The 22080-nt window shown below is 43.8% G+C and overlaps 1 protein-coding gene across 2 annotated transcripts in view; it reads right to left on the reverse strand.

Moving 5' to 3' along the window:
• Nucleotides 1-22080, reverse strand: part of ccser2a (coiled-coil serine-rich protein 2a) — a 115751-nt gene that overhangs the window by 8850 nt on the left and 84821 nt on the right. The window contains exon 10 of one of the 2 annotated variants that reach the window (XM_080740441.1): nucleotides 12113-12197. The exons of the other annotated variant lie outside the window; for it this stretch is intronic. Coding sequence (XP_080596567.1) covers nucleotides 12113-12197 — 85 coding nt within the window. The remainder of the gene's footprint in view (nucleotides 1-12112; nucleotides 12198-22080) is intronic. 2 annotated transcript variants of the gene reach the window in all.

Raw genomic sequence — 22080 nt, forward strand, 5'->3', positions numbered from 1 at the left:
TTTAGCCTAACGTTTTAATATGAATTAAACCAACCTTTTAAAGTTTTACTTAGGCTTAGATTATGAACTACTAAATGATTTCTATTTGACTGCTTACTTTAAGCAAATAAACAGGACTTTAGACCTATGGGTTTCCCATCAGGGCTACACCTTCCCCCCTCTGAAAATGTTTGAGCCCCCGATCAAACTGTATAGCTTTTAACTAATTGTAAAGGATTTTACACTGCAGCAACTTGGGCATAGGACATCTTGCATCTCTTCAGTTCCATTTCCCAAGAATACTTCTCGGCTCAGTATATCCAATGGCTGATCGGTGGGTTTTCCAAGCTCATCGTAGCTCAAACGGACAACTGGCCTCTTTGCCCTCGGAGACCTTTTAGTATCAGGTTCTTCAACAGTTAAGCCAGAGTCATCAACCTCCGCTCCTCTTCTTGAACCTAGTTCTGTAACAGGCTCTTGAACAGGTGATTGATCCTCATCTGAAACTAGTTCCACATTGTTAATGTCTGGCGTTGCTCCCACTTCCTCCCTGTCTGATACAGACAAGGCTGCAGCAGTTTCTTCTGTGTTTGTCTGCTCTTCATCTGAAACAAGTTCCACATTGTTGATGTCTTGAGTTACTACAACTTCCTCTGTTTCTGAAACAGACAAGCCCGCAGCAGTTTCCTCAGGAGCTGCCTCTTGTCTTCCTGTGCCCAATTCAGAATGTAGCAGAAGTTCCCTCCAGTCCTGACGGGGTGGTTGAGTTGGTTGAGTTAAGTCGACGTCAGAGTCCTCTGATGATATGGCATCACTTTCTTGATCAGGCCTTGTGCTGTGACCTGATTGTTGTTCCATTTCCTTCCGTTGAAACCTGGTCACACGCCTTTGTGGCATGTCTGGTTGGTCAGTGTCCATTGGTATCCGTACTAAATATCCAATGGGCAATAAATGGTTTCTGTGCACTGTTTTAACAGGTCCAGTTACTTTCTCTGGCTTTACCTGATAGACAGGCAGGTTTGGCATCTTGCCGATCACAATATAAGGAGTAGGTCTCCACTTATCTTGTAACTTGTGCTTGCCTTTAATGCCAAAATTCCTGAGCAACACTCTGTCGCCTTCTTCTAAGACTTGATCTTTCACTAGCTTGTCATGTGCTCTCTTGTTCCGTTGGTGGAGTTTATCAGCAGCGTCCGTAGCTAACTGATAGGCTTTATGGAGGTCTGATCTCAGTGTCGTGACATACCTCTGGTAGTCCTTGTCCTTTCCCCCCTCAGGAGATACTCCAAAGCAGAGGTCCACTGGTAAACGCGCTTCCCTACCGAACATCAACAGGTAAGGGGAATGACGCGTTGCCTCATTACGTGTGCAGTTATACGCGTGCACCAGCTGACTGATTTTTTGACTCCACTTCTGCTTCTGTCTCGGATCCAGTGTCCCCAGCATAGACAGGAGTGTACGATTAAACCTCTCGGGTTGTGGATCTCCCTGGGGGTGGTAAGGTGTTGTTCGAGACTTGCGGATTCCCAGCATTTGTAGAAGATCTTTAATCAGTTGACTCTCGAAGTCACGGCCCTGATCGGAGTGAATCCGAGCAGGAAGTCCGTAGTGCACAAAGTACTTTTCACACAGGATTTTGGCAACTGTTGATGCCTTTTGGTCTTTTGAAGGAAAAGCTTGGGCATAACGGGTGAAATGGTCCGTCACCACGAGTATGTTGGCAAATCCTTGTGAATCTGGTTCAAGTGACAAGAAATCAATGCACACTAGATCGAGGGGGCCCTTGCTTGTGATTTGATTCAAAGGGGCAGCTCTCTGTGGTGGAGTCTTACGTGTGATACATCTGCCGCAGTTCTTGACATATTGTTCAATTTCTGTACCCATCTTGGGCCAGTAGTATCTGTCTCGAATGAGTTCTGTTGTCTTTTCCACCCCCAAATGTCCACACTCGTCATGAAGAGACTTGAGAATCATGGGAATGTACACCCTAGGAAGGACGAGCTGGTGTACTCCAGTACCATATGGTCGCTGTATTACTCTGACTAGTACTTTTTCCTCAATCTGTAACTTAGGTGCTTCCCTCCTTAGCAGCATGCTCTCCTGACTCTCGCCCTTTATCCCCGCAGGTGAGCGTCCATCTCTGACTGCTTGCTTGATGGGGAAGATAATTGAGTCATTGTCTTGGGCTTTGACAAGATCCTCTTTGCTGATTTGCTCCAGGCATCCGACATCCAACCGTGTTGGATAAGCATAACACTCCGGAATGCCATCAGGAGAAGCACCTAAAACCTCTGCACAATTTGAGATCTGCTTCTGGGATGTTTTGCAGTGAACAGGCTTACATAGGGCTTTGACGCTCTCAGGTGGAATATCTTGCCATTCACCCAGCTCTTTAGAGAACATGTTACGTGACAGGGAGTCTGCATCGATATTGCTGCTTCCAGGTCTGTACTGGATCGTGAAGTTATAAGTGGCAAGAGCAGCGAGCCAACGATGTCCAGCAGCATTTAACTTGGCTGTGGTTAGGATGTACGTGAGTGGATTGTTATCCGTCCTCACAGTGAAGCTTGCTCCGTACAGATAATCGTGAAACTTGTCCAACACTGCCCATTTCAATGCCAGATACTCAAGTTGGTGGACTGGATAGTTCTTTTCCGCAGTGTTGAGTTTTCTGCTTGCAAAAGCCACTGGTCTCAACCCCTCCGGGTACTCCTGGTTTAGCACAGCTCCCAAACCTTGTAGGCTAGCATCTGTGTGCAAAACATAGGGCTTACTAGGATCAGCAAAAGCTAACACAGGTGCATGTGTGAGACAGTGGATGATGTTCTTGAAAGCTTCAGTGCAAGACTGGTCCCACCGGTCACCAAAGGGTTCCCCCACCTTGTAATAGGACTTCTCTGCTTGTTTCATAGGCTTTCTTCCTTTCTTTCCTTTCTGAGTCGGGGGGTATCCCTTGGTTAATTCAGTGAGAGGTTTGACGATGATAGAATAGTTCTTTATGAACCGACGATAATACCCACAGAAGCCCAAAAAGGACTGTAAGGACTGTAGATCAGTGGGTTCCTTCCAATGTGCCACTGCCTCCACTTTGCAGGGATCTGTTGCAATTCCTTGCTCTGACACAATGTGTCCCACATATGTCACTTTTGGTTGGCAGAACTGACATTTGTTGATCGACAACTTCAGTCCAACCTCTTCCAGTCGGTCAAGAACTTTGAGGAGACGTTCCTCGTGCTCCTCCAAAGTTTTCCCGAACACAATTATGTCATCTAAATAGACGATAACTTCCAAAAGATGCATATCTCCAACGGACTTCTCCATAAGCCGTTGAAAGGTCGCCGGAGCCCCGGTGATTCCCTGCGGCATTCTCTCAAACTGGAAGAATCCCAGTGGACAAATGAACGCAGTTTTCTCTTTGTCCTCTTCAGCCATCGGAATCTGGTAATACCCACTGCGCAGGTCCAACACTGAAAACCACTTGCTCCCCGTGAGACAGTCTAATGCCTCGTTAATCCGCGGCACTGCATACTGATCAGCAATGGTTCTGCGGTTCAGGGTTCTGTAGTCCACACACATGCGCAGTTGTCCAGATTTCTTTCTGGCAATGACAATCGGTGACGCATAGGGACTTCTGGACTCTTTAATAATCCCTGCAGCCAACAACCCCTGAAGGTGGCGACGCAGGTCATCAAAATCAGCAGGTGCAATACGTCGGGATCGCTCTCTGAATGCTTTGTTGTCTGTAAGACGTATGTGATGTTCCACTTCTTTTGCAAGTCCAACATCCCATTCATCAATAGAGAATACATTTGCTCTTTCTGACAACTTTAGTAACAGTCGGTCTTTCCATTCTTTTGGAACGGTAGAATCTCCAAAATCAAAAAGCTCTGGATCGATCTTGGCACTAGACATTTTCCCAGAACTCTGGACCACAATTGCTGTGTCAGCAACGAGCAGTTGGGCAATCACTGTGCCTGCTGGGATGGCAGTGTCCTTGAGAGACTCATTACGTAGCATGACAAGGAACTTGCTCTTATCCAGGGCAGATGAGAACAAAACAGTTGGCTGAACCAGCACACTTGTGGGGAGAGCTGGAGTAGGAGAGCGTTGGGTGATGAGGATAGTCTTTCCTATTGCTCGCCTCTCCATAACATTGCAGACTGCTATGTGCTCACTGGCACCTGGAATAATAAGGGGACCAGGACCTGACCATCGTATATCAGCAACAACGTCATCGCCAGGGTCAGCTTGTGTAGGTAACTGTTGATCGGAAGTGCTCACTCTCAGTGAATGGATGGGTTCCTTCCCAGCGGCTTCTTTAAGAGGAGTGCATGGACGAATCCTACTCACATTTGTGCCGATGAGAACAGGAACGTTGTCTGTACAGCGAGTGTCAGGGCAGACCAGGGCAAGGACAGAAACAGCTTTTGAATAACCAGATAACATGTCTGGGAGCTCCAAATCCACTTGAATGTAACCTCTGTATGGATAGCTGTCCTCAGAGTCACTCAGACCCCAAATGGCCAATCCACTCACAGGCTGCAATGGTACATGAGCCAGGTTTCTTTCATACCAACTGTCAAATATAAGGGTCACCTGTGAACCACTGTCGAGGAGAGCGGTACATGTTTTCCCATCAACTTTAACAGGGACAGTAGAACAACGTCATCGCCAGGGTCAGCTTGTGTAGGTAACTGTTGATCGGAAGTGCTCACTCTCAGTGAATGGATGGGTTCCTTCCCAGCGGCTTCTTTAAGAGGAGTGCATGGACGAATCCTACTCACATTTGTGCCGATGAGAACAGGAACGTTGTCTGTACAGCGAGTGTCAGGGCAGACCAGGGCAAGGACAGAAACAGCTTTTGAATAACCAGATAACATGTCTGGGAGCTCCAAATCCACTTGAATGTAACCTCTGTATGGATAGCTGTCCTCAGAGTCACTCAGACCCCAAATGGCCAATCCACTCACAGGCTGCAATGGTACATGAGCCAGGTTTCTTTCATACCAACTGTCAAATATAAGGGTCACCTGTGAACCACTGTCGAGGAGAGCGGTACATGTTTTCCCATCAACTTTAACAGGGACAGTAGATGGTGGTCCGATCAGTCCTGCTGGTATATTGTCAGTTTGAACTTTCACTGTACTTTTCTTTACATTGACATTTTGTGAGTTTGTGTCTCTCCGAGCTGCTTGCTGTGAACGAATGAGCTTTGTGATGACCTTTTGAGGGTTCTCGGGAGCTGTGCACTTTGGTGAAGTGTGCCCATCTTCACCACATCGATAGCAAAACATGTCACGAGAGACTCTTTGTGGTGGTTTCTGCTGAGTGTGGGCAGACATAGGTTCTTTGGGGGCTGACTGTTCAGAGACTTTAACTGGCTTAACCGCCATAACTGTGAACTGTCTTCTCAGTTCTTCCATGTCCCTCTTCAAAACCATGACATCTTGATTTTCTGAAGATTCACTATCAGTGCTAAGGGCTGGCCTTGGTTCTGGTACAGGTGTAAACTGGGCTGATGACAGTTTCGTGAGCTCTTTAACTTGTGACTTCAACTCTTTCATTTGGGCCTTGAGTTCACTTATTTCAGTCTCCTCCTTTGGCACAACAGCCTTTACATGAACTGACTTTCTAGCAGGATTCAGTTTTTGTCTGGAGATTTCGTATTCTTCTTCACTGCGTATCTCATTCAGCAGCTGTAAGAATGTAGGGGGGGTGTGCCTTCGCTCTCTGAGTCTGAGGTTGAGCATCATCATGTCCGATCCGGTGGCTCCTTTAATAAGCTGATCTAGGCGTGATTGATTAGCCTTGGCAGGCAGAAGACCTCCTTTCTGCACCAACTTCTTCAAGACGCTCTCCATTCTTCTCAGAAATTGGGACAGGGTTTCCCCTGGGCGTTGGCTCAATTGTCTGAATGCAAAGTAGAGTTCTTCTCCTGTTTCTGGTGTTCCAAATGTGTTCTCAACGACCTCAATGTACTCCAAAGGAGTGGCACCTGGATTGTTAAATCGAACAGCCTGTATGATTTCCAGAGCAGGTCCCTTTAAACTCTCCAGGACTCTCATCCGCTTCTCTTTGACTGAGCCATCCCATTCCTCCACCATGAAACGAGCCTGTTCTATCCAGCTGTCAAGCTGTTCTTCTCCAGCTGGTGTGGGGATGATGCCAGAAAATGTTCGCAGTCTTCTATAATGATTACTGTCGCTGGGGGGCTTTGCCGTCTTATCCATCAGCTCCCCAATCGCTCGGATGATGGCTTCAGGTGAACTTGCTTGTAGGGGGCTAGTCACAACACCTGCAGTGTTTTCATTCTGTTCTTCTGGGGCAGACGCCTGAGATCCAAGGTCCTGTCCAAAGATTCTCCAGGGTTCTCCACCTCCCTCTGGCAATACATCCAAAGGAATGGCCTTGGTGTCCACCTTTTCACGACACTCACATAATACAGTTAAGTTTTGATATTGAGCGTCATACATCCTCCCCCTCACTTTTACACGACCAAGGGCTTTGATAGTTTCCAAGGTGCTTTCTATTAAAGTGATTTCTGTATCTTCTGGAACATCTTTGACAAGAATAGCGTGTTCAGGGTTAATCCCCTCTCCTTTGCACCAGTGGAGGAGCTGTGCCATCTTCTTGAAGTACCAAGTTGCTGCAGTTTATTTTAAATTTCTATAATCTCTGTGTTAGCGTTTAGTTTCCCTTAATACTTGAAATGCAGTGTCTGGTTTTATAATCAAAGTATTATCAAACAATTTAATGATCTCAGCAGTGCCTCCATTTATGTAGCGCCTCACCCTGGACGGTACTAACACCAGTATAAAAAAGATGAGACGTTCTGAGTTCTTATATCCTGAGTTAAAGTGTTACCTTTACTCAAACTCTGTAGTGTGTGATGAAATTCAAACACAACCTGTAAATAAGTGCTTCCAGACACTGCATGTATAAAAAACAAACGCTTTACTGAAATGATTTGTTCAGAATTATGAATAGCCCCAACTGACAATAAAGGGTTAATACTTTTGTCAACCGAATGAACGGACAGTATTAAACATGAAACATTTCCTATAACTAATAAATTGGTCTACTGGTAGTACACTTTAAATTATGAACCTCTAACCAGTGTTACTCAAATATATTGACTTTAAACAAAAATAAATCTACAGTATAGCCCTTTAAAAGAAGCCAAAAATATTCAAAAGAAAATAGTAAAACTAAAACCTTCCCTGTAGGCCCTGTATCTAAATTATGAAATGAACCAAACACACTGTAGTCACCTTAACATAAAATGTATACAGATACCATCAAAATGTGGGCCCACACACACATCCACACAGACACACAAAATAACAAACGTTGCAGGCCTGTTGATGTTGGGGTGATGTGGCAGTAGATGATACCTCTGTCTTCAATAGGATGGCAATAGTCACTCAGCAGGGGAGATAGCTGAAGAGATGAAAAGATGATGACTCCACAGCTAGCAGAACCACTTCTTCTTCAGACAACCTGGAGCTCACAGTCCAGAATTGCAACACAGCTCAGTAGAACCTCTTCTTCCTCAGACTACCTGGAGCTCCCAGTCCATCATTCCAACACCCCTCAGCAAGGATGACAGTCTTTAGGTCCAGTAGCTGTTAGCTAGTAGCAGGCTAAAGAATGAATGCTAGTCCTTGACTCCAGTTAGCCACTTAGCAAAACAGGGCCAAATTGTTTACACTGAAAAATAGCTTTACACTCTGTCTTGCTATTACTCACTCAAACAACAGAATATGACTCTTGTCAATACTCTTGACAAGCAAAAATGTTCTTTACCAAAAACGATTATTTTTAACAACAGAAAATGTCCTCAAAAACGTTTTCTTTTCATTCCACTCTCATTCACTTCCTCCTCTCTCCTCTCTCTTCCCTTGACTCCTCCCCTCTCTCCACACATTCCCTTGTCAATCCACTTGAATGTCCCACCCCATAACCAATGACAGTCAAGTCTGAGTGAACATTTTAACATGGCAAATAAGTGTAAATTAACAACCTATTTATTTAATTTAGCCTAACGTTTTAATATGAATTAAACCAACCTTTTAAAGTTTTACTTAGGCTTAGATTATGAACTACTAAATGATTTCTATTTGACTGCTTACTTTAAGCAAATAAACAGGACTTTAGACCTATGGGTTTCCCATCAGGGCTACATCAGTATACATTTTTAATACACTGAAGGTGATATGCATTGCAGTGACTCCTGGTTGATTGAGGGTGATTCTACGGAGTCATGGTACAACAAGGTGTACTGTCCTCAGAGACTCATTGCTGCAACAATTGTTTAGGCCAGGGGTCTTCAACGTTTTCAGTCCAAGGACCCCTTAGTTGAGAGAGAGATGAAGCAGGGACCCCCCCCACAACCTTTTCATAGATTCCATATAATGTAGTTTCATCGTTTGACAGCACAATCATCAGTGTATTTTGGATTCATGTCAATTTGTGTTTTCAGATATATCTAACCACTTCAACGGTCAATACTTAATAAACTTGACCTTTTACTCTACACTTAGTTTGCTCTTTTTCCCCTCTATACCAAACCTCTTTGCCGAAAATATGTATAATAAAAAGGATACTACCCCCTGTAGTAACTCTGAGGACCCCCTAGGGGTCCCGGACCCCTGTTGAAGACCCCTGGTTTAGGCCTTTCCAGTGCATTGACAAGAACTTGATGTCTCAGTTCACCAACGAGAGACATAACTGTCAGTATAATCAACAAACACAGAGAGATGTCAATACGCGTCCACGCAGTGTTGTTTTTGACAGCACAATTTTATCTAGTTTTAGTCATAGTCATAGTCTTTTTTGAGAGCAACCAAACACTAGAGCACCTGTGAGCAACCAAACACTAGTCCACTAGTCCCTCTCTAACGTTTTAGTCTAGTTTTTATTTTGTTGACGAAATTGTCAATATATTTAGTCTTAGTTTTAGTCATCACAGCTTAGTTTTTATTTAGTTTTCGTCATTGAAAAAAAACACAATGGACAAATATTTTTCGTCATAGTTTTAGTCGACGAAATCAACACTGCGGCCACTGCATCAGGAAAGTGTCAGAGGCCATCATAATACATTTCTTCCACAGCCTGACTCTCAGAATAGAAACGCAACGCTAATTATAGCACATATTTAGCAAACAATACCTTCAGGAAAGAGCCTGGTTAAGAGAGAGAATTACCGTCATTTATATCTAGGATTATAAACACATACAGTACAAGTTTACATAGGCTACACAGATGAGAGTGGCAGTGTAGTGCCACGTCTATTTGGGTGCACATTTAGACTTAATAGCATTATCTTATATCATCTGTTGTGGAAATGGTAATTGCGATTGCGAGTGAATTTAAGCGTCATGGATAGAGCCAGAGGGGGCGAGGGCGGAGCGCCGAGATTGCTCACATTTGTCTGCTCGCCGTGCTAAACTGCTTGTGATGGCAGAGTTAGAATGAAGGCCATAGCTCAGGGCGCCGGTAATACGCTTTCAGATACAATAACAGGGGGTCATTCGTAAACTTTATGCCTTCCGATGCAATTCCGCTGAGTTGTTCGCAAAGTGCAAAACACCTAGGGTGATATACCACCTGCCCTGTGAATGGAAATATGTTTAATAAGGAATATATCAGCGCATGCACGGCAATTCATAAACTCTTTGTTTGATAGCAGGGAACAACAAAAAAATAGACACCGGTAAAAACTGAAAATAAAGGCACAAAAAAAAAAACGAAAGGAACCAAACTAAGTAGAAAAACAACAACCAAAAACTGCAAACATACACTACGAACACCACATAACAACAACAATCTCAGACCTATTTTTCAAAACCTGACAAACTGTAGAGAAAAAAAAAGGTACATTTATGAAATATATGAAGGCTTTAGCGAGGTCACAGCAACCAAACAACAGGCAACAAAGAAAGAAAGAAAAATAACAAAAAATAAAACATGGCGGTGACCTCATACTGTCTTCCCCAGGAAGAGTGGACTCACTCGAATCAATGCAGCGAGTGTAGCTACACAAGGTCACAAACTCAATAACAACACCTCCACAGCAACAAGCCCACCGCACACCCAGTGCAAAGCATGCAAGTGGACAATGTACATGCTAGCACATCACATCATGCTAACCCCCACCCCAGCATGCAAGTGGTGTTGGGGTGAGGGGGTAGGGGGGGGTAGGGGGAGGTGGCGTGTTAAAGAAAGGGTTACTGTACCACGCTCTGTCAGTGAAGTACTGTACTAGGGTTTCCACTCCTTGCCACAGGCATTATGCACGGGGAGGCAGAGGGAGAGGAGAGAGAGAGCACGAGAGACACGTTTACACAGAAGAAGAGACAGACGAGGTAGAGAGAAAGTGCGGAGAAAGACGACAGACAGAGAGAGAGAGAGAGAGAGAGAGAGAGAGAGAGAGAGAGAGAGAGAGAGAGAGAGAGAGAGAGAGAGAGAGAGACATACAAATAGAAGTTGGGCAGGCCAATCCTCCTGAATCAAGCCTTATCAAACACCCCGTGGCGTGCATACAGGCATGAATAACGCAATAGCTTTAAAAACAAAAACAAAGCAAATTATTTATTTCAGAAATACAATCCCATACAACTGGCAAGAAACCCCTGGCTGTTTATTTTATTTTTCTATGAAATTACAACCTGAAAGCATAATAGTCCAAATAGTTTTTTTCCCCCCTTCCTATCAAACTGAGATAATTTATTTTTCCACTTCCATTGCTATTTCACCTTAAGTCTATGTACTCTCTCTTTCTCTTTCTCTCTCTCTCTCTCTCACACACACAGTGGCAGCACACAGCGGGCTGCAGACATGATGTTGTCAAAAATCTGTGGGAACATCTGTGTTATACATACTTGATGCGGAAACTTGTCCCCCCGCCCGCCCGCCACAGTGCCTGATTCCATGTCGAACCCCACTGATATGGATCAAAGTGCTGCTGCATGCTCTCTTCCCATGGGTTTCCCTCTACGCATCACTCTGTGTGTCTCTCACTTATCTCTTCTCACTTTGACTACGGTGTATTTACCCTTTCTCGTTCTCGTTACTTGCATTCCCCCGCCAGCCGAGCCCATCAGGAACACAAAGGCACTCTAAACGGCTGTGGGTCTTGGTGAGATTGCTGAGGCGTTGATTGTGCTGTCACTGTTTCCACGGGCCTGTCTTTCTCAATAACGTGAGAGCTGGTCAAACTCCAGACGCAGCAAAATATGTTGTATACTTAATCAAGATGATGCATAGACCTGACATGACATATAATGGACAGGTGTACCATGTTCTCAGCAACAGAAGAAGCAGCTTAATGACGTATGTAATATCTATCTACCAGAGTCAACTCAAACAAAGGGTCAAACTCGTTCTCCTGTTATAGAACCAAAATGTGGAACGCATTACCGAAGGCCTTGAAGGAGTGTAAATCCATCCTTTAAAATCACCCTGAAAAACCACTTACAGGCGGCAGCCGCTCGTAAACCTAGCCCAGCCTTACCCTCCCCTGACCCTTCTATTGTAAATATCTAATATTTTTTGCACTGTTTTTTTTGTTTTCTTTCTGACAATATCTACTGCATAGTACTATGTTCTATCCGTCTGTCATTCAATGTTATATGAGATAAATAAAGGTTTCCTGTATAAATAAGCCGAAAAGCTTACTAGGATCTCCTTTTAGTTTCCTATGCAAACTTATAATAAAGTCTTCAATCAATCAATCTATCGATCTATCAATCCATCGATCAATGTATCAATTTTTATACCGTTCCCCTTGCGGGCTACGAATATACGGCTCACCCGTTGTGGAATAATCCTGTTATCTGACATATTTGTAACCGTTGTCAGCTCCACGCGCATCGTGTTTTGCTTCGCGCCACCACTTCCGTCCACTGCGGCTTCCTTCACCCACAAGCACATATCTCGTACCATTTCCTCCGTTGTACATGCTGCCATTTCTATTGGCTAAGCGGCACAGACGTGACTCAAAGCTCAACCAATCAGGGAAGCTGGTAGATTTAGTTGCCAGAGGCAGCACAGCAATTAAGCTACAGAAAAAAAACGTACAATAAGAAGTGTTTAGAGCGGGGATATTGGAGAATCATTGTTAGTGACTCACTCTGTCTGCGCTGGGGCATGCTGGTACGGGGTGAGCCCTGGTACTGCGCCTGCCACGGGGAAAGCAGGGGGGCTGCCAGCACACCCTGCACAGAGAAAAAGAGACAACGACAATAGGCATGACATGCCGCCGACACACGCCAGAGAGCTCACACATAAGACACACACAGGGGCTTCACAAGGGGGGAGTGGGACTGAGTTACTAGGGCCCAAGGTGGAGGGGCCTTCATCATTTTATAGTTTAGCTATTGAAAAATAGAAGATATACAAGCTCACAGCAAGCTTGTAGATCTGCTATTTTTGAAACGTCGTGAAAACGTGAGCAAATCTTTGAATATATGTACTTTTTAAGTGAACATTTGTAACTCAAATTTTGCTTCTGGGGGGTCCCTGGAACAAAATATTTTGAGATGGGGGTCCGTGGCCAAATACATATCATTTTGGGGGTCCTTCACATGAAAAGGTTTGTGCACCATTGACATAGAAACCTTAGAAGGATTTGAAATATTCAGAGTCTGCACAAATTGTCATTATTTTTCAAAAAATAGCAGATCTACATGCTCGCATTGCGGCATGTGAGCTTCTGCATCTGCTATTTTTCAATAGTTAAAGCACAAAATGTGAGTGAAAGAATTTAGTGCAACAACCCTGGGCACACATTGTATAACATTAGAGACGCGCACATACAAACAGTCTAGAACACAAATATCCATGCACGAGGTGTTACTGTAAGTACAAACACACACAGACAAGCAAATACAGACTCAAGGAAACATACAATAAGAGAACACTGTCGAACCCATCAACCCTGTTGTTTGTACTGTTTGTTGCTTCCTTTTTATTCCAAAACCTGGGTTCAATGATTTAGCACAGACTGTACAGTTGAAGTGTGCTGACATTGACATTGCGGATTGCGCACACATGTAAACACTGTTGCCCCCCCAAGTGTGTATCTGCACTCTGCCTCTCAGGCAGACTCCCTCACACATGGCCCATCACATCACTAGTATTAAGCTGCGAGTAGTAAATACAGGCACCCAAGCATGAAGGACGCGCGCGCGCACACACACACACACACACACACACACACACACACACACACACACACACACACACACACACACACACACACACACACACACACACACACACACACACACACACACACACACACACACACACACACACACACACACACACACACCGGTGACGTGTGTTTACGACTGCATCAGAATATTAAGAAGCCATAGATGATTATGGTCAAAGAAAAAAAGAAAGAAAGAGTATATCGTCACTGTCGGGCAGAAACCTCGTATCTCCAAGTTTCAAATTTGTACTTTTTTTTTTTTGCAAAGTGAAGCACTGCTTCATCACACAAGGCCGTCGCACAAAAGCAGTGAAAACAGCCGATCTACAAGCACACAACGCCTCGCGGTGCGAGGCGTTGTGTGCTTTTAGAACGGCTGTAGAACGGCTGTTTTCCTTAAAAATCATTTTAAAAATGAGAAATACAAAACAAACGGTTTTTGGACATACAAGGTTTCCACCAGACGACAGCAAAATAAGTACAGTAAGCAGGTGCCATCGCAGCCAAAGTACGCTCCCCTGCAGGGCTGAGGAGGAGAGGTGCCGGTGCCAGTGAGAGAGAAATGGCAGGCAGCACTTAACGGAACCTACTACTGCTGATTGCATTTCCAATCCCCCAGAACAGAGCTACAGGCAACACTGTGATCAGTCCGTCTGAGTATCCGTGTCTGGCATTACCTCCCCCTTATCCACGGTTGTCCGATTCGCGCGTCGCATTGGTCTAATGGCACTCTAAAAAAGAAGCGGCAGAGAGACAGAGAGTGCTGTTACGCCAGTAGATTTGTTTGCTGGCGACTTTTATTATGTCCTTCACAGTTCTACTTTTTTAATACCCACTAGGCTCTAAGGATGCAATGTCAGTCCCTACACCCACTTTACTCTCAAACATGGTATCTAAAAAAAATAAAACTACCGTTCAATTACCATGGCTGTGCACCTCCATTCTCCCCACAGATCGTTATTTTTTTGTGTCTTTCTTTCTGATGATAGTGACAGAGAGACAGGAAAGGCAGGAGAGAGGGGGGAGACATGCAGCAGAGAGCCTCAAGTCAGATTCGAGCTCTACAGAAAGTGGTACTGTATGCACTCTTACCAGGTGGGTATAGATTATTATGACCCCATGGCCTTTCCTCTTTCCCTTAGGCCATCATTTCCATTTGCACGTAATATATCTCATGAAACTTGATGAGTGCTCCCCAGATTCCTAAGCATTTGAGTAACCCCATGACCTTTCCTCTGGCCAAAATGCAAGGTTATGTAAAAAACAACTACCTGCTGCATTAGGAGCACACCTCTAGGGCCTTCCAGCCGGGCTTTTATACCTTGTACAACATTTTCAAGTCAGGTGTGGTACAGTACAGTGTGAGAAAGCTGTAAAACCTTGTAGGCAGTCCCCATTGCGGATTACCAGTGATTCCCTATCGAACATAGGTATACAAATACTGAAAGATTGACAGTTGAAATATGTCAAGTAGACATTCATTGTATGGGTTAGGTTTCTACAAGATGGCAGTCTGTCTCTAAAGTGGCGTTTCCATAAAGCCTCTTAACTCTTTTACTGCCACAGAATTGAACAAAAAGCTCAATCCACTGCCAGCTAAATTGAGAATTGTCGCTCATCTTTGAAGGCCTACTGGAGAAATTTGGTTTCGACTATAAAGACAACAATTATATGGCAACGAAGAATAGAATGTCTACTTTGCAACAGAAAAAGATTTCGAGTTTTTATCTTGTTCTGTTCATTAGCTAGAAGCTGCAGAATGTGGCCTAAAAACAGCTCTTTGAGAACATAAAGCTGAGAAAAATGCATTTTTGTGAAGAATACATTTTCAGGCAGAAATCTCTCTTTATAGTAGAGGAAAAAAACATAAAAAAGAGCCTTAGTTTTTGAGGTACCCCTACCCGGGGTAGAACAAAACGCGACATAGTTTTTTCATATCTTTAGGATGTCCCCTTCATGAAATGGATTGTCCCAAGTTTTACTTTTACTGCAAAAGTCATGAAATTGATCCATGAAGGGACTCACCACATAGGCAAAAAAACGCCTATACTGAAAGATGGAGTTCCAAGTCAAACCTTTGTCATTTTCTACCTGCTGGTTGTTTTTACCTCATACTTGCACAGATGGTGTACAGGTAGCATCCTTACATCCCAGAAGAATCAGAATGCATACATTTGATTCTGTTTTGAATCTGCAGCCTTTTATATAAGGACTTTCTATAGGCGGAAATGACATTCCTAAGGAAAATCCTGGAGATAATCTTCTATAAGGGGTAGTACAAACCCTGACAGTGTTTTACTTGTCCTCTTCATGAAATGGATGGTCAGTAGTTTTACTTTTACTGTAGAAGTCATGAAATTGATCCATAAAGGCACTCACCATAAAAAAAGACAACCCTGACAGATGGAGTTCCAAGTCAATCCTTTGTCATTTTCTACCTGCTTTTTTTTCACCTCAAAAGCAGCAAAAATATTGTTCTATAAGCAGTCTATGGTAGTCAGACTTAAATGCAGTATGTATGTAGGCCTATATTCAGTAGAATACACTACACAATGTGTGATTATTTGGCATGCAGTAAGCCAAAGATTCTCAGATCTTGAAGCTCATGTATGTGCTTCGCCAGCTTGTTGAAAGCTGTTGTTTTGCTTATTCTGAACATGCTGCTCGTTGCATTGCATCCAGTCAATGCGTGCCATGCTGGAAGACTCTCACACAAAGCCACCCTCAATGTATTTGTAATATCAGACATTGGGATGCATCGTTGTCTATCCCATGACCAGCATGCATGAAAATGGCAGCTATTCCAAGGAGTTGTTGACTGACAGTAGATGAGCAACACAAGTATATCCATAGTACTGTACAAATTAGGTCAGGGTGTGAGAACCTTTGGCTTGACAGATAGTCTACCAGAGGCTTCAGCATGTTCAACACAATATGCCCTCACTCTCTATGGCCTAAAAAAGAAAGCAAAGGACCAGGTGTGTTCTAGTCTTGATGAGCTCCGTTGTATTCTTGCATCATGACAGACATGCCATATATGGTGCCACAATCATGTCCCCAAACCCCTTCTGTGGAATCCATTTGGGAAGGGTTGGATGCTAAAGGATACATCACTACAGCCTGTCCTGTTCAAAAAATAGCCTGCACCAAGCAGTAAGAGACCTCACCTCACCCAACTCTACTGCTATGATAAGGATTGTTGCAGTCAAAGTAGTACGTTCCTCAATGTCTCTCTGTGGGATTGTGTTGTACACAATATTGCTCCTGTCTTTACAGTACATTGCCTGTAAACTCAAATAAACAAGAAATGACACAATCCTTTTATACCAGCTTGTGCCTTGTGGACCAGCCTTGACTGTGGAGCATTGTAGTGGCCTTGTGGTTGTAATCCACTGGGAACTGAATTCCTTCTTACCATTTATATCATACCATATTTATTACCATAACATAAATAGTAAGACGGAATTCAATTAATCCATTGACAAGCCATTGACCAATAAATACACAGCCGATTATGTCACGAAATCTCCTGACAAAATTATGTCAGAATTTGGGAGATCCCAGCTTTGTATCCATTGACCAGCTTTGCAAATTGGTCAGTCCCCCTCACACTCAAAATAGTTGTTGATTAGAAAATATTGAAAAATAAATAAACGAAATAAATTAAAATGAGAAAAAGCTGCTGTTTGATTATTTGGCATGCAGTAAGAATGGCACACATATATACCTATACCTGAGAACCATCCGTAGATTCTATGACTATGAAGTGTGTAGACATGGTATCAAATTGTAATCCCACTACATTTTGTTGTATTTGAGGCAGTATTAATAGATAGAGGAAAAAAAAACTCCTGATTCACAATACAAGCATATTCTGACATATTCTTCTGGTTTCTTTTGTTTGTTGGTGTATTCCCTATTGACAATCTGAATGGAGCTCGTTAATTTGTATTGATAATGAGCACCTTATCGATCCTGCTTATTGACCCAGGCTTTTATCAAGCCCACTGTTGAGCGCTTTATAATATTTTGTGGGAAGATGTGAGATGACAAATTCTGAACAGAACTGGTATCTTTTTTAATTGGCCAGTTGTTGTGACTGTGAGTGGGGGGCTCTCTCTATTCCGATATGTCGCCACTCCGACAGTGACTTCTTATTGTCGGAGTGGCAACACGTCCATAGAGGTTAGGGTTAGGGTAAGAGATAGGGTTAGTGTCTGTCGGAAAGGAGACATGTCGGAATGAAGATGAGAATTGACAAAAGTAAAAAATATTATCATTTAATATCTTTTAAAAATCATTCATTAGTGTGCAGTAAGTGTTAAATGGCTATATATTATTGCGACCGTCAGGTCGCACTTACTATCAAAACCTCCACAAACTGTGAGTCAGTCCGTCCGTCCGTCCGTCCGTCCGTCCGTCAGTCTGTCTGTCACACCTCACACGTCACACTATTGCCCTGCTCATATCTCCACAACCGTTGCCCCGATCCATGCCAAATTTTGCACACACACTCCTTGCCTGCCAAACTACAACCTCCAAGGACCCCCGGAGCTCCAGGGACCCCCAGGTCCCTGGGGGACCCCCAGATGTAAAAAATGACCAATTGTGCAAAAATGACCAAATGACCACCCCAACGGGGCTGCTCACGGGGAATTCCCGGGGACCACCGACTCCTGGTGCTCCAGAACGGATGCCAAAGTGGTGGCGCCCCCAGTGGAGGACCCCCTCCACTGCAGCTCACATAAAATGCCGTAACTCGGGCTAGGAGCGTCCGGGAGAGCCGGGGCCGGTACCTATTCGTCCGCCAAGGCAACGCGGAGACCCAACCCCTCATTTCTCACATGGCCCTCTTCTAGCGCCACCATGAGGCCGATTCTTGCAAAACACATTTTTGGACACTGCTCCTACAGATTTTGCCCTAAAATCACACAAATCGGTACACACTATGTCTACACTCATGTCATCAACATGGATCTGTCCCATATAGCGCCACCATCAGGCCGATTTTTTCAAACACATTTTTGGACACTGCTCCTACAGATTTTGCCCTAAAATCACGCTGCGACCTGACGGTCGCTTATCTCCCGATTAGGGAGTCTTACTGGTGAATAGTACTGTAACAATGTATTGATCGCCTCTTGTCTTGATTATTTAAACATGATGTCATGGCCCGCTATGCTTAATAACAAGTTTGATAAGCCCTTATTGATACCGGGATATCAAGTTTGTAGTAGGCCCTTATTTCGAGCACCTTCCCAACCAGTAAGTAGAAATGGTGTATGATTAACGTGTGGGGATATTTCTGCACTTTCTTGGTAAATCACTTTTTTGCATTCTGATTGTTTTGGGATGTAGGGACACTACCTGTAGACCATCTGTGCAAGTATGAGGTAAAAATAACCAGCAATAGAAAATTACAAAGGATTGACTTGGAACTCCATCTTTCAGGGTAGGCGTTTTTTGCCTATGTGGTCCCTTCATGGATCATTTTCATGACTTTTGCAGTAAAAGCAAAACTGCTGACCATCCATTTCATGAAGAGGACAAGTAAAAGTTATGAAAAAACATTGTCATGGTTTGTACTACCCCTTATAGAAGGATTACAGGGAAATTCTCCTTAGGAATGTCATTTCCGCCTATAGAAAGTCCTTATATAAAAGGCTGCAGATTCAAAACAGAACCAAATTTTTGCAGTCTGATTGTTTTGGGATGTAGGGACACTACCTGTAGACCATCTGTGCAAGTATGAGGTAAAAACAACCAGCAGGTAGAAAATGACAAAGGTTTGACTTGGAACTCCATCTTTCAGGATAGGCGTTTTTTTGCTTATGTGGTTAGTCCTTTCATGGATCAATTTCATGACTTTAGCATTAAAAGCAAAACTCGGGACAATCCATTTCATGAAAGGGACATCCTAAAGATATGAAAAAACTATGTCGCATTTTGTTCTACCCCGGGTAGGGGTATGGTCAACTTCTGGCCTATTTTTTCCTCCACTATTAGCCTTTTATTGTTGGCTTCAGTAACATCACACCTATGATCAGTGGTTGTTTACAAACAAATTCAAAAAAATAAAAACAAGAAAAAGTGTCTTTTTACACACTTTTAGTGTGTAAGAGAAGTAAGAGCAGTAGTAAGAGCAGTGCAGAACATTGACACAGTGACATGAGCTTCAGCCTGAATCCTGCTTCAGCTTTCAGGGTTCTCTTTATCTCACTGTGACACTACTGTGACACTACATGTCTACAGTACAGAGTGTATATGTGTGTGTGCGTGCGTGCGTGCGTGCGTGCGTGCGTGCGTGCGTGCGTGTGTGTCATTCAGCCTGCACAGGGCCTGGGGCTCCATTCTGTTTCACTCCAGCCAGGCTCCTCCGGAAGGGCTCCACCGGGTCTGCTGAACTCGTACACGAGCCCATGGTCGATCTGTAAATTATACAAATACATAATTACTATAAAATACATGAAAAATAGTACACCTTCAAGCTCACAACGCGTCACAGCAGAATGCGTGGAGGTTGGGGGCCTACTATTTTCATCAAAAGGCCGTTTTAGAAATGTCAACCCCTGCCTCTCTAACATTCTATGCACTTCCTGCTTACCACACAAATATATATATATATATATATATATATATATATATATATATATATATATAGTAATTATGTAAAAACAGCATTCATGGTCTGGAGAGGGCACTTTTTACAGATGGATAAAAGGGCAGGGGCTCAAGCCCCCTTTGATGTCTATGTGAGCATGTGCATGGTGCTAAGTCTGATTTACAGAAAAAAGTTTGTTTTTCCACGATGTGGAAATGAAGAAGTAGGCTCATCATCATCGTCGACTCATCATCTAAAATCATAGCCAGGAAAATATCAAATAGTTTATATCTAAACAAATCAATTTACAATTTTGACATTTAGCAAATGACTTACAATAAGTTCATATATAACATAAAATGCAGTTATAGTAAATAGTTACCATGCATTTACTGTCACAGTGAAATTCCCTTTATACCCTGTATACCTATATAAAATGTCACAATGCAACATAGCTCTGTTTACACAAAGCTGTACTCCCTCCAACTGTATATATGTTCCCCATTTTCAACAGTTTTTGCCAGACCCATGAAATGGGTAGGCCTACATAAGCAAATGTCGGTCTGTCTGTCCGGGTTTTCTATATAAAGGGTATATATGATGATGACATGATGATGACATGCCTACAAAAGGCATGATGTCATAAATGATGATGACAGACAGGGGGTCTGGCACAACCAGGTTGACCTGGTCTAGTTATTTGTAACACTTGCTTTGGCAATGTAAACGTATGTTTTCTCATGCCAATAAAGCTCCTTTGAATTGAACTGAAAAGCTACATCATCAGCTACTGATGATGATGATGATGATGATGATGACGATAAAAAGAAACCTCTCCCTCTCTCTCACACACACACACGCATCGTACGCACGCACACACAAACTAAGCCAATAAATCCTAAATTCCCATCAAATAATCCTAGTAGGCTGTGCAGTGCACGTACACTACACGCGGTACGTGCACGCGCGTGATAGGAACTCCACGTGTGTCCTGAGTAGCGACAAAAACAAACCAAGCACGTGGATCCTAACTGCTTGGATCAAGTTACTGATCCGGTCCGGATACGGAAACATTTCTTGCATGTATGTGTACGTGTAAATAGCCGGATGCAGTAGGCGGGCTCTAGACCGGATCCCAATGTCGGAGTGGCAACACGTCGCAATGGAAAACCGTTACCCTATCTCACTGATCACTGACCATCCCCCCATCCCAGGCTTCCAGTTCCACACGGATGCTCTGTTATCACACAGTATACAACTATATACAGTATACAACTATACAATACATACATGCACTGGATTGGAAGTCTTACTTTGGACAGTAGAATCGTGGCCTCTGTTCTCCGAGGGGTCTCTACGCGGAAGCCATTCTTCATTGGCCAAATCGCCCAGTTCGTCTGTCTCTTCGCGGCGGTGGCGGCGGTACATGGGTCTCTGCTGCTGCGGCGATGTGAGCCCCCGGGCGGGGGGATCCATCCTACACGGGGGTCGAGCTCCGTCGGGATCGGTTTCCACAATATCACGAGGCTCTTGATCCACTTCTGGACCCCGGTTCTTCGCGACTGGCACCATCTTCAATCTTTTTATCTTCAATACCAACGGCTACAGTGATCTTTTTCTCTTCTTCATCATCATCATCATCATGATCATCATCACGACCACCACCACCATTCGTGGGCGCTGCCTGGTCCTGAGTCACCAACGCGGGTAGGTTTGTAATCCTAATTCTAACAAAGTTTGTTTCTATCCGTGGATCTGCTCTGCTGCTGGCTGCTGCTCCGGCCAGGGGGGGAGGGTCGCACTTCGGCGGAATGATACCAGCAAGTTGAGGCTGAGTTGGCCTAATACATCTCAATATTCTAGTACTGCTAAATACTACTACCTACTACAATTACTATACTACTAATACTATAAAACAACTGATTTCCGACAAAATGATCGCTTTTACCAACGTTTCTCTCTCTCTTTCTCTACTAACAGCCCGATGCATAAAACAATATAGTCCCTCAGGGCTGCTAGCAGCTAGCAGTGGCGTCAGTTCAGAACAAGCTAAGGTATGGCAACATGACTGGTGTCTGGTGAAGACACCAGTCATGTTGCCATACCTTAGCAACAGGCACGATGAAAAGTACATTTTTATTATTTCCCCCTGTCAAGGTATGGCAGCTGCATACCCCTGCCATACCCAATTGACGCCCCTGGCAGCCAGGCAGGCGCAGAGTCGCTCTGGGCAGGCGGAGCCAGGACAGTCTGTTTACTTTTTTTTTTTATGAACGGTTTC

This window comes from Nannobrachium achirus (assembly GCF_963921795.1).
Source record: "Nannobrachium achirus genome assembly, chromosome: 13".
In the NCBI taxonomy this organism is placed as follows: Eukaryota; Metazoa; Chordata; class Actinopteri; order Myctophiformes; family Myctophidae; genus Nannobrachium; species Nannobrachium achirus.